The sequence below is a fragment of the Synchiropus splendidus genome, chromosome 16, assembly GCF_027744825.2.
Source record: "Synchiropus splendidus isolate RoL2022-P1 chromosome 16, RoL_Sspl_1.0, whole genome shotgun sequence".
NCBI lineage: Eukaryota > Metazoa > Chordata > Actinopteri > Syngnathiformes > Callionymidae > Synchiropus > Synchiropus splendidus.
Genome location: NC_071349.1, coordinates 17,347,688 through 17,359,021, shown reverse-complemented (window position 1 = coordinate 17,359,021; position 11,334 = coordinate 17,347,688). Strand labels below are relative to the sequence as shown.

The following is an 11,334-nucleotide window of genomic DNA, read 5'->3' as shown; positions in this document are numbered from 1 at the left end:
CTTGTCTAATGCAGTTTTATAATTGGGTTTTATTTGTCACTCAAGTTATTAATGTTGCTGTTTTAGTTCATTGTAATTAGTTTATTACACATTTTTTTTCATTTATGTAATTTCATATTAGAATTCTTCAAATGTTTAGTTTTGGGGTTTTGTATAATTTCTAGTCAAATGTTGTCTTTGTTTCATAACACTGTATTGTTTTCCCTTTTATCCTTCTGTTGACCTCGTATGTCATATTCATATTTTCCTCTTTATATTGATTTACATTTTTTTTTTTTAATTTGTAAAAAGAAATTCTCACTTTTTGTATTCAATTTATATTTTAGTATTTTTCACTATATTTCTTTGATGTTTTTACTCTTGATATTTTCTTACCTTTATAGAGTTGATTTTAATTTTACCTAATAATGCACTGGTTTTTGTTGTTGTCCCGAAATAGTATATTGATATTTTCCTCTGAATTCATGCTCTCTTTAAGTCAAACGTACTTTCATTTCATATTTCATTTTTCATCACGATGAGAGACTGGTTCTGCTTCCTCTCGTGTGCGACCAACCTACTCCATCAGGTCAGAATACAGAAGTGAAAGTTCATATCAGGAAGTGTCGCCTTGATGCTATCTGCATCATATTTAGCTTGAACATCTGCGCTCACTTCTCAATTCGCTTTCTGGACTTGACTCATTCAAGTCAGGGAGACCAGCTCTTAGACTCCCGCAGGACTTGGCAGGATGATGTCTCCGTACAAAAGCCTTCACGACAGTTACGTCTCGGACAGAAAAGTGAGGCCTCGCGTGGGTTTTTGTGTTGGATGGTCTGGTGAACTGGATGTGTCGACAGGGTTCCGGCAACTGTGTGACTCTACTCTGCGCTCTGGGTTCGCTGGTCGTCCTGGGGATTCTGCTGGCCATCGCCGTGGTGAAGAGACCTGCGGACCCCAATACTCCTGCCCTCATTCATGACCAGGATGGAGGCACCTTCCCAGAGGATCAGTGCAGGTGAGTAGAAGAGGGGTGTTGGCCTCTGGCTCAGCTCATTTCTAACCACCTGCTCAGAAGCTGCTGACACATCTCCAATCTTTCCTGACAAAACAATGGCCTCAGACTGGGAGGTGCTCATCTTCATCCCTTGTAACACTCTCACCCCACCCCCCAGCATGTCTCTGGTTGAGACCATCCCTCAAGATCTGGACTATAAAGCCAACGTCTCGTTCGGAGTCCCGCTGGAAAACGTCTGGAAAGATCTCATCGCCATGACGACCCAGCATCTAGACATCGTGTCCTTCTACTGGACGTTAACTTCAGAAGACATTAACCTCAACTCCTCCATCGACAGAGCCGTAAGTATTGATGAGCTCGTGAGGCTTCATGAAACGGTGCTTTCATTTTCCCAGCCACTAGATGGCACTGTTTTTATCAACCGTTCCCATGAAACATGACGCCATAAGATCATCATCATCATCATTCCGAGTGTGTGAGGCTCACTAGTTGTGTGGTGCGGCAGGGCAGAGAGATCCTGGAGCTTCTGGGGCAGCTGCCCTCCAGGAACGTGTCGGTCCGGCTGCTGACCAGCGTCCCCAGCATCAGGACCAACTCCACTGACTTGGACGTGTTAGAGGAGCAAGGTTGGCAACACACACACACACACCTTCCTTTCTGATGATCCTGTTTTGGTCATCACCACCTCACGGCAGGAGCTCAGGTTCGGAGGGTGAACTTCGGTGAGCTGACCAGTGGAGTCCTCCACAGCAAGTTCTGGATCGTGGACGGGAAGCACGTGTTTATCGGGAGCGCCAACATGGACTGGAGGGCTCTGACGCAGGTCAGTCCAGTGTGTCCCTCAGATTATCACCACTTAGGTACTGACCACTGCGGATCCAATAAACATCTGGCTCCATTTTGATTTTCTTTTTCAGTGTATAATAGGGCTCAATGAAAATTAAACACATTTTATTAGTACAAAACAATTCAATGATATAAAAAAAATATTTATTTTTCTATTTCTTGTAAATGCTTACAAAATACGCATATATTTCTATGCTCTAAAAAATTTTTACCTTATAGTTTCATATAGAATTGTATCCAAAATGATCAAATAGAAACATTAAAAAGAATATAAAATAATATAAAAATCATAAGATTGATTGAATTAAAATTAAATAAAATACAGTTAAAACGATATATATATATATATACACACACACACACACACACACACACACACACACACACACACACACACACACACACACACACACACACACACACACATCTCTTCGGTGTTTCCAGGTGAAAGAACTGGGTGTCGTCGTATACAACTGCTCCAGTTTGGCCGAGGACTTTCGGAAGGTCTTCCTGTCCTACTGGACGGTGGGTCTGGACAACAGCTCGGTGCCGCAGCCGTGGCCTCCGGAGTACGACACGGACTTCAATCGAGAGCACCCGCTGGTGGTGAAGACGGAGAACATATCCAGCAAAATCTACTTGGCCGTAAGTTGCTCATTGGATATTGACGTAACGATTATGAACTCAGCCTTTATTTTTCTTTTATTATTATCAATAATAATTTATCTTCTAGTTCACCTACTTTGTTTTAAGTCAAATATATTTCTTTTCACTATTTTTCTTTGCCATTACTTTTGTACGTCTGCTTTTTTTTTTTACCCATTTTTATTTACTTTTTTTAATGATGCATTAAAAAAATCAATCAATTTGATTCTTTTTTACAGTCCTATATATATAGATATTTTATGTTAATACATTTATTATGAATGTTTTTATTTTCCTAAGTTACTAGTTTTTGTTTTTTATTTGTATCTATTTATTTATTCATTTTTATGTAGCATAATTTTTTGTCAACATTCATTATTATATTATATTTTTATTTTACACTTAAAAATAAATATAATAATTGTGTCTAACATATACATCATATCATACAGATGTGTTATTTTTATTTATTTATTTATTTTGAATTTCCAACTGAACGTTCGTGTTCCCCTCGAGGCGTCGCCCCCTGCCTTCTGCCCCCCTACAAGGACCCCAGACTTGGACGCGATTCTCTCCATCATCTCCAACGCCCGCTTCTTCCTGGACGTGGCTGTGATGGATTATTTCCCCACGTCAGGCTTCATAAGGCCCTGGAGGTGAATGACCCTGAAAGCCTAGTGTTCTCTCGTGGCCCCACACTGAGCTCAGTCCAGCTCCGTCTCTCACCAGGTACTGGCCCCTCATCGATGACGCCATCAGAGCGGCAGCCTTCGACAGGAAAGTGAAGATCCGGCTGCTGGTCAGCTGCAGCAGGGACAGCGACCGCAGAATGCTTCCCTTCCTGCAGTCGCTGGCCGTGTTGGACCGAGTCAAGCACGGAGTCAGCATCCAGATCGTAAGCCCTGCTCCCGACTCCTCTCTGTGAAGCCAGAGGCCAAGATTCTTTCACCATTCTTTCAGCGGTTGTTCATCATACCAGCAGGGAACTTCTCTGAGCTGCCGCACGTGCGGATCAACCACAACAAATTCATGGTGACAGAGAAGGAGGCTTACGTGGGTGAGTGAGGGGTCGCTCACATGACCCTCGCCGCGCTTTCTAACTCCGCCCCTCCTCTGCAGGAACCTCCAACTGGTCCGGGGACTACTTCATGGTCACGGCCGGAGTGGGGCTGGTCGTTTCCCAGCATGCACCCCACCAGATATGGAAGACCAAGGCCATCCAGCAGCAGCTCGCCGCCGTCTTCCAGCGAGACTGGAGTTCTGAGTTTGCAGTGGACCTGGGTGACCTGGGCAGCTGTCGGGACTGTGCGCTCTGCTCCCCCGGCTCCATGTAGCGCCTGGTTTCTTGAGGCTGTCACTCACTTTTCGTCTGACTGGTCTGGGAGTTTCAGCTTGTAAATAAAACATGACGCGAGCAGGATGAGCGGAATCATTAATTGATGTTTTTTGATGTTTTTATAAACGTCTTAAATAGAGATTACAAAGTGATTTCCCATTATTGTGTTAATGGTTTCCTTGCTGAACCTCAGCGTCTTCTGTCTCCTTTTTATATTGCTAAAAATATTTCAAAATAAAAAGATGAGGTTCTTTGTGTCATATTTAATGTTCTTTACATTCAATTCCACAATGTTCTGTCATATATGGTGACAAAATGAACGAGAAAGTATGTAATGACTATCATAAGCAAATTAAAATGAAGCAGCTGTTTATTATTTAAACGCAGGTGTTTCTTCGTTATTTAATGGAAACACGTGACAATAATGAACAAAGAATGGCAATATTGTCCAAAGATTACAAGACAGACGAAGAAAGTAGAGCTGCTTTTGAAGTTAAGGGCTGTTTTGAAGCAGAACGCGAAAGAAAATGTGTCGTTTATCAGGTCGAACGTGTGTTGCTCCTCCCTAACAGCAGGTGGCAGTGCGGTATTTCAGCCTCACTACTGACCCGCTCAGTGGGCGGGGCTTCATCTTGTGTACTACGTGTGCTTTAGCAGTTAGCTTGCGGCTAGCGAGTCTGGACCGCCGCTGAATCACAACCATGGTGCTGCTGGAAAACGATTCGGTAAGAACGAAATGTATTAAACCCGTTTTTGGTTTTCCTACTTTGTTTTTAAAAGGACGCGGCAGCGTGACATTTGTAGAGAGCGGTGTTGCATAAGGGGAGCCTTAGTGCTAACAAGCGGTAGCTAACTCGCAGTAACCCGATTTCCACCGGCGTTTTCTCAATATTCGTACACTTTAGTTTCGTTTTTGGACGGAAAGTGAGCGTGTTTCCTTTAGATAAAGTTGGTATCAGAGTAAGTGGATGATTTTGAACTCCATATCTCAGGCTTATCTCATCTTAGCTTTGCAAGCGTGAATAGAAAACTCGACAAACGTGTTCATTTCCTCCTCAGTTCTAACTATTCAGGTGTAACACGTTTAACTAGCGGTCTGCAGTCAATGCAGTTTCCTTGGAGAGTCATTTCCTGCCTCCGAACGATGTCGAGTCACTGACGACAAACATTCGTTTATGTTGCATTTCTAGTGGTGAAAAGTGTAGCCTCGAAATGGACCGTTTTTAGAGGCAAACTTGCTGTGCGTTAATAGTCATCTCTCAATAAGCACGTTTGAGATTCACAGAAAGCTGAGGTTTAAATGCGGTACTTGAAGGAAAATGAACCCTGTAGTGAAAGAATCTGCTCAGACATTCTAGCTGGAGTCCTCACTGGAGGGTCCGGCTCCAGCTGTGGAGGCTTGCTGCTGAAATGGCCGCCCACTCGGGTTCTCTAACAGCTGTTCAGGAGGACCCTCGTTCACTCAGGAGAGGAGGAGTAACAGGCTGGTGTTGAGTTGGAAGTGATTCCACAAGCGTGTTCAGCTTTTCACTGTTCAATATGTCCTGTAAATTTGTTTGTCTGTGAACATCAGACTGACTGCGGGTATCATTTCCCTTGCAATTGTTGTTGAAATGATGTGTATTTATTAGTATTTGTTGACCGTCATAAACGTACCTTTTATGGAAATACTACCCACACTTTTTTTCTAGGGAACAAAGCCTGGTTTGGGATTTAACCTGTAGAATCTAACCTTCCATAGCCATGATTCACTTTAGAGTTTTTATTGAGATTATGATCCAACATGTCATGAAAGGCCACTCACTCAATGAATGAATGAATGAATGGGTTCATGAAGTCTGATGCTGCTCCATGATCTGATCCATGTCCAAATGTGACTGAGCTGAAACGGAGCTTGTTTCTGTCCTGCAGTTCCTCACAGAGCTCACTCGGCTCTTCCAGAAGTGCAGGTCCTCCGGCAGCGTGGTGATCACACTGAAGAAATGTAAGTGCACCAGGGCTTTGGTGGCGTTTTGTGCCCGTGACGTGATGTGCGTTTGCCCTCCTCAGATGACGGCCGGACCAAGCCGGTGCCCAGGAAAGGAAGCTCGGAGTCATTTGAACCGGCGGACAACAAGTGTCTGCTCAGAGCGACGGATGGCAAGAAGAAGATCAGCACAGTGGTGAGAGGTTTTGGCTGAGCTCAGCTCATGTCACGTCTTCAACACGGCTTTCTCATCCCTGTTTTTCCTTGATTTCCAGGTCAACACCAAAGAAGTGATCAAGTTCCAGATGGTGAGTGGCGCCCTCCACTGTTGGCGTGTGTACTGCTATGCTAACACAAGCGCTCGGCACTAGCGTGTTATTATTGTGTGGCGCTTCATTGTTCCAAGCTGCTTTGTCTTCTGATGTCAGACTAGTGTCAAAACGGCTGAATAATGATGTTTATGAATAAGAACAAACATGAAGTCAGCATCGCTACATTGGAGTCCAGAACGCCGTGATTTCACAATGTTGTTTAAAACAGCCTCAGATTACAGAGTAGTCCGTCCGTTTTTGACCGTAGCGGCGGATGTTTCACGGCGTGGCTCTCCTCCACAGGCGTACTCCAACCTGCTGCGCGCTCACATGGACGGACTGAAGAAGAAGGACAAGAAAAGCAAAAGCAAGAAAACCAAGGCCACGCAGTGAGCCGGGACTCGTGAGTCATGACGGCAGGTGGCATGAACTGGCCAGGACCCGCCTGAGGAGACACCTCAGGACCACCGCGCCTCTGTTTTCGTGACCGGGGGTGGGCGCCTCGCCTCACCTCGTGCTGACGGGTCGCCATCAGAGGATTCTTGTTGGACCTTCTCCTCTCTGGAGGACGACCTCAGCGCCGCTCTGACCGCCTTCGTTCAAACTATTTAAGTTCGGTCTATAAACCAACAGCTTTTTTTTTTTTCATTAACTCTTAACTTTTTCTGTTTCGTTTAGAATGTATCATGTTTTAGCTAGTATTTATTTGAATTGTACCTTCTCTCTGTCTGTTGGTTTGAAGGTCCCCCGAAATGACTTGTAAAGAAGTTCACGTGATTCTCGATGGAAACGAAGAGCACAAACGTCTTCAGCCTCAGTTGTCTTTGTCTTCAGTGCGGCAGAATAAAGAGCTTTGTCGAGCCGCTTGGTCGTCCGGTCCTTGCGAGGCTCAGGATCAGCAGCAGGAGTCGGCTCACAGCGCGGTGTTCTTCTTCTCTGGACGCTCCTTCGGGGACACCGCTAGGTGTCGCTGTCTGTCGCTCTCCTGCTGGTAGCCGCTCCTCATCAGGCCGATCACGTACAGGAACAACGTCTGCATGGCAGAAGGGCCCCGTTGACATGTTGGTAGCGCGGTAACGGAAGCGCTCGACAAGAGGGCAGCAGCTACTGAAGATAAATTCATTATTTCTCGCGTACTATGAAACCATGAATGAAGGTGCTCAGATCTAAATCTACTGTATAAAGCCACACACAGCAGATTTATATCACAATTAAAGTGTATATTCAATAACCGAATCAGCGTCTTGAAACGTTTTCTTTCTGAAATTCTCAAACTCCCCTCGTGTGAGGAGACATGTTGAGTGTGTGTGGGGTGGAAGTCTGACTCCTGATGTGTGTGTCCCGGCGGCGTCTCACCTTCCACGCCGTCTCCAGCTCGTCGCTCCACTGCTCCCTCAGGATGGGCTGCACCGCACAGATGAACTCCGCCCCCACGTACTGGGACACAAACACCAAGCTGCTGCTGTCAACCTCCTCCAGCAGAAGCATCCCATCTGCTGTGCGCACAACTTACACCAAAGTACTTTGGCGGGGCGTTGTAGTGGAAGTGGCTTTTCCCCAGTTCGACAGCCAGAACCTCCAGTCGCTCCGGCTGGTCCAGGCGGGCCACACTTTTCTCAATGAAGGACATGACCCTGCTCAAGAGGACGGAGAATCACATGCGATACATTGAGAATTATAGAGCTATTTCACTGGGGAAATGATCCAAATATTGAGTGTTGATTTGCCTTTTAATGTCCACATGTCAGAGGCAGATCAAATGAAAACAAGACAGCAAAGAAGCCCTTTATAAATGACTGTTTCCATCAATTTAGAACTTAAAAGAATATTCATTAAATATTAATAGAAAATCTCTGGCCAGGAAATAAGCCGATTTTGTCGTGCAGACATGATTAATTATTTTTGCTTTGAATATTTTTGCATTTTAAAACGTGTCGAATCTGTCAATTCCGTGTCAACGTTGGCGACTGCATGGACATCCGTGTAATCGATACAGCTGCAGGGCGGCGTTTTTTTTTCAGTTAAAATACGTTTGTTGTCAATAGAGCATTTATCTGCGACCGTTACGAGGTGAGATTCTGTTCTTATTTCATGTCATTCTTTAGGTAAAAACGGTCCGAATCTGTCAATAGCGTGCCAACTTTACTTAAGTGGCTAACGGAACTAGCATTCGGCTACATGGTAATCTCTCAGTAAATACACCTCTGGTAAAAAGTTCATAACTCGTCTTACTTGATGTTTTAAAAAGTGAATATCTCACATTAACATGAGGAGACGGAAATGATTTTAGGACCACCTGGTTTGACGGCTTGGAACGTTCATTGTTGTCACGGAAGAAACGGAAACGGCTCCACTTTCTTTTAATTAAATTTATTAATTTCATCATGTAATAATTTAAATGTTTTGAAAAGAAATAGATTTTGGCTTTAGTTTTAAGTTTACATTTAAAGGATGAATCAACTTTTATATCTGTTATAATGTTTTATTTATTAAAGTTTATTTTTGTAGGCACATCCGGTTGCGTCTCTGCGGACTTGACACTGACCTGAGCCCGTGCGCCCTCAGCTCGCGGCTGCTCCTCAGCTTCTCCAGGTCCTTCACGTCCCGGAACAAGAAGAAGACGTCTTTGCACTCGGGGTGAGTCTCGAACAACCTGCAACCATGGCGACCGTCCGTGACCTGTCGCGTCCCCATCCACACGCGCGAGCAGACCGACAGCACCACGCGCTTCGGGAGGCGCGACAGGTGACAGAATTTCATAAAGGTCTCAGACTTTCACCGCTGACTTTTATTCACCTAAAGAATGATTTCTGAGTCTGTCAAACTCTGACCCTGCTGTGAGTGGTCTGAAGGTGTCAGTAGAGAGCGACAACAATACTCTTGCTCCTGCAACATAACAAAGATGGAGCAGTGTTGCACTAACATCTCAGAAATGGAGGGATAAAACGGACAGTTGTCAAAATAATAATGGTGCAGTAACACAGGTGGTAAAAGTACTTGTAGTAATACGAGGAGAAGCAGCAGACGAGGCCAGTTTGAGTATAATATGTCAGACTTCATTGTGTTTGGCTTGAATAAACCCAGAGATGAAGCTGATATAGAGTGAAAGTAGACCACTCCAGTGAGTTTCTATCCTGTACCTTCAAAATAAAAGCCCTTTTGAGTGTCATGTGCTGCTTTCCTTGAGTAAACCGTGAGGTTGGCATTGATGAAAGTGAGGTTACTGTAGAGGGTATTTATGAAAACTAGTAGTTAAAAAATGAAGTATTTAGAACAGTAGCAGAAGTAAATAGCGGCACTTTGAGCATTAATAGTGGTACTGCTAGCACCTATAGTCTTAGCAGTAGATGAAGCTATGGCAGAGAGAATTGGAAATAGTATTGGTGAAGATCCCTTATTTTACTAGTAATGAAGCAGAATTCCAGAGTAGTCGCAGTAGTAGATGTAGCAAGTATTAGCAGTGAAAGTAAAAGTAGTCGCTCAGTGTGGTAAAACTAAACGTAGTATTTGTAGTGGCAGTAGTTTTTTAAAAGTAGAATAATCCTCAGTGATTTAACGCTGAAGTTTTAGCTGAAGTATTTGAGGCCAAAGTCGAGGCACTAGTCCTGTGGCAGGTGAAGCAGTCGGGGCATGTATAAGAAGGTAGTACTAGTACAGGTAGTTGAGAGTGAGGAGAGAGGAGCAGGAGAAGCAGAGGGGCCAGCGAGGAGCCCATCATCCGAAGGGAGACGCTTCCGGGCTCCAGCTGAGCCACCTGTGATGAGTCACGCGCGGCGGCGGCGGCGCTCTCACGCTGGCAGCGTCCTGCTGCGAGTGTGAGTGACATGACGCTCTCCCTGATTCTGCCTTTAGAAAAAGTGGGAGGATGAAGAGAGGAAGTGGAGACGCGCCACGAACTCTTGAGCGATAGATGGACGGTGCTGAGCTCCGTCACGTGTCGGCAGGGCTGAATGGAGCAGGATGAGTGAGGAGGAAGGAAGCCACTTCCTCCGGCTCAGGACTGGAGCTGGTGAGAAGGGGAGCTCGAGGTTTCTCAGCCACACCTGGGATCATGTGACTGGCTGGACAGAGCTTTTCTGGCGCCTCCTACTGGCACAACACGGCAGCAGCATGTGGAATTTTAATTGGCGCCTCTGCTGGAGGGGCCCCTGGAGGCCCCCCGTCCACCAGGAGTAACCCCGAGTAACACCCTAAGGTCGAGCTCTTCAGCTGTGCGGGTCACGCCGCACGGGGACACAGGGCTGTAATTGGACCCGCAGCACAGTCGCAGCCTTCATGTGTCTTTGTCATTCACATTCACAACCACCAGGGGGCGCCCTCATCAGACGCCTATCACTAGTGTTGGAGACCCCGAGCCCTGCTATATTTATACGCTGTTTCGGTGGTGAGGGTGGGGGGGTCTCGCCCTGAGGGGGGGTCAAGGGTCACAACGATGAATCAATAAGCGCATCACACCGCTTTAAGAGTCGAGGAAACAACACAAGCGCTCGCCATTAATATGTTGCTTCAGGCACTGAAATGAAAACCGCGGCATTTCATTGTTTGTATATAATATTGTAGAATTCAGTGTCGAGTGACCCCTAGTGATCTTCTGAGGAACGAATATAATATTATTAATATATAACATTTCATTCTATTGACGCTTCTTTCACAGTGAAGTGAAGGGAACGTTACCTTCATGTCAATCATTGATGGTAAAGACGTGTTTGAGCGTGTCTTCAGTGGTTTACAAGACGCTTCCATTGAAGTGAAACACAGCACCGCGGTAGTTTCCAGCCCTCCAACTCTCCGTTGACGCCAACTTACTTGACAAACATGATGATCCCGACTTTGGCGATGTCATCCCGGATCACTCTCCAGGACTCTTTAATGATGTGGACCTGACGCTCGCTGAGACGCGCAGCTTCAGCTTCAGCAGCAGCGTCGTCCTCGTCTGGGCTCCTCTCCGCGAACGCCGCCGCTCTCTCCGCCAGACCTGATATGGCGCAGCCCATGGTTCATGAGCCGCGTGCGCACGTCGCAGAAAGTAGGAAAAAAAACCAGAGCGAGTTTGAAGTTCCGGAGGAGCGCAGGCGCCGCTGTCATCTGGTGCCGCACTCCGGAGCGTTTGTCACTACTTCTCCGGCGAGGATGCTGACAGGCGGGATGACAGCTCTACTTCCTGTTGTCAAAATAAGGCTAACTCGATGCTTTTAATTTGAAATGCCAACACCAGTCAAATTGCCGCGAGCTT

At 45.7% G+C, this 11,334-nt stretch overlaps 3 protein-coding genes across 3 annotated transcripts; 2 read left to right on the top strand and 1 right to left on the bottom strand.

Moving 5' to 3' along the window:
• The first annotated feature begins 525 nt into the window (after window positions 1-525).
• Window positions 526-4,098, top strand: LOC128747423 (5'-3' exonuclease PLD4). Its single transcript, XM_053845303.1, has 10 exons — window positions 526-781; window positions 840-997; window positions 1,155-1,338; window positions 1,503-1,623; window positions 1,693-1,820; window positions 2,288-2,488; window positions 3,005-3,144; window positions 3,218-3,383; window positions 3,449-3,545; window positions 3,608-4,098. Exons 1-10 carry the CDS (start codon window positions 731-733, stop codon window positions 3,820-3,822), a joined length of 1,461 nt encoding a protein of 486 aa, XP_053701278.1. The 5' UTR covers window positions 526-730; the 3' UTR covers window positions 3,823-4,098.
• Window positions 4,099-4,444: 346 nt separating this feature from the next.
• Window positions 4,445-7,331, top strand: srp14 (signal recognition particle 14). The gene is made up of 5 exons (XM_053844820.1): window positions 4,445-4,549; window positions 5,736-5,808; window positions 5,874-5,986; window positions 6,066-6,098; window positions 6,405-7,331. Exons 1-5 carry the CDS (start codon window positions 4,526-4,528, stop codon window positions 6,492-6,494), a joined length of 333 nt encoding a protein of 110 aa, XP_053700795.1. The 5' UTR covers window positions 4,445-4,525; the 3' UTR covers window positions 6,495-7,331.
• Window positions 5,660-11,108, bottom strand: xgb (x globin). Its single transcript, XM_053844821.1, has 5 exons — window positions 10,908-11,108; window positions 8,647-8,754; window positions 7,615-7,735; window positions 7,458-7,538; window positions 5,660-7,134 (listed from the first exon to the last, which is right to left on the bottom strand). The coding sequence occupies exons 1-5, from the start codon at window positions 11,093-11,095 to the stop codon at window positions 7,015-7,017; spliced, it is 618 nt and encodes a 205-aa protein (XP_053700796.1). The 5' UTR covers window positions 11,096-11,108; the 3' UTR covers window positions 5,660-7,014.
• Window positions 11,109-11,334: the final 226 nt, after the last annotated feature.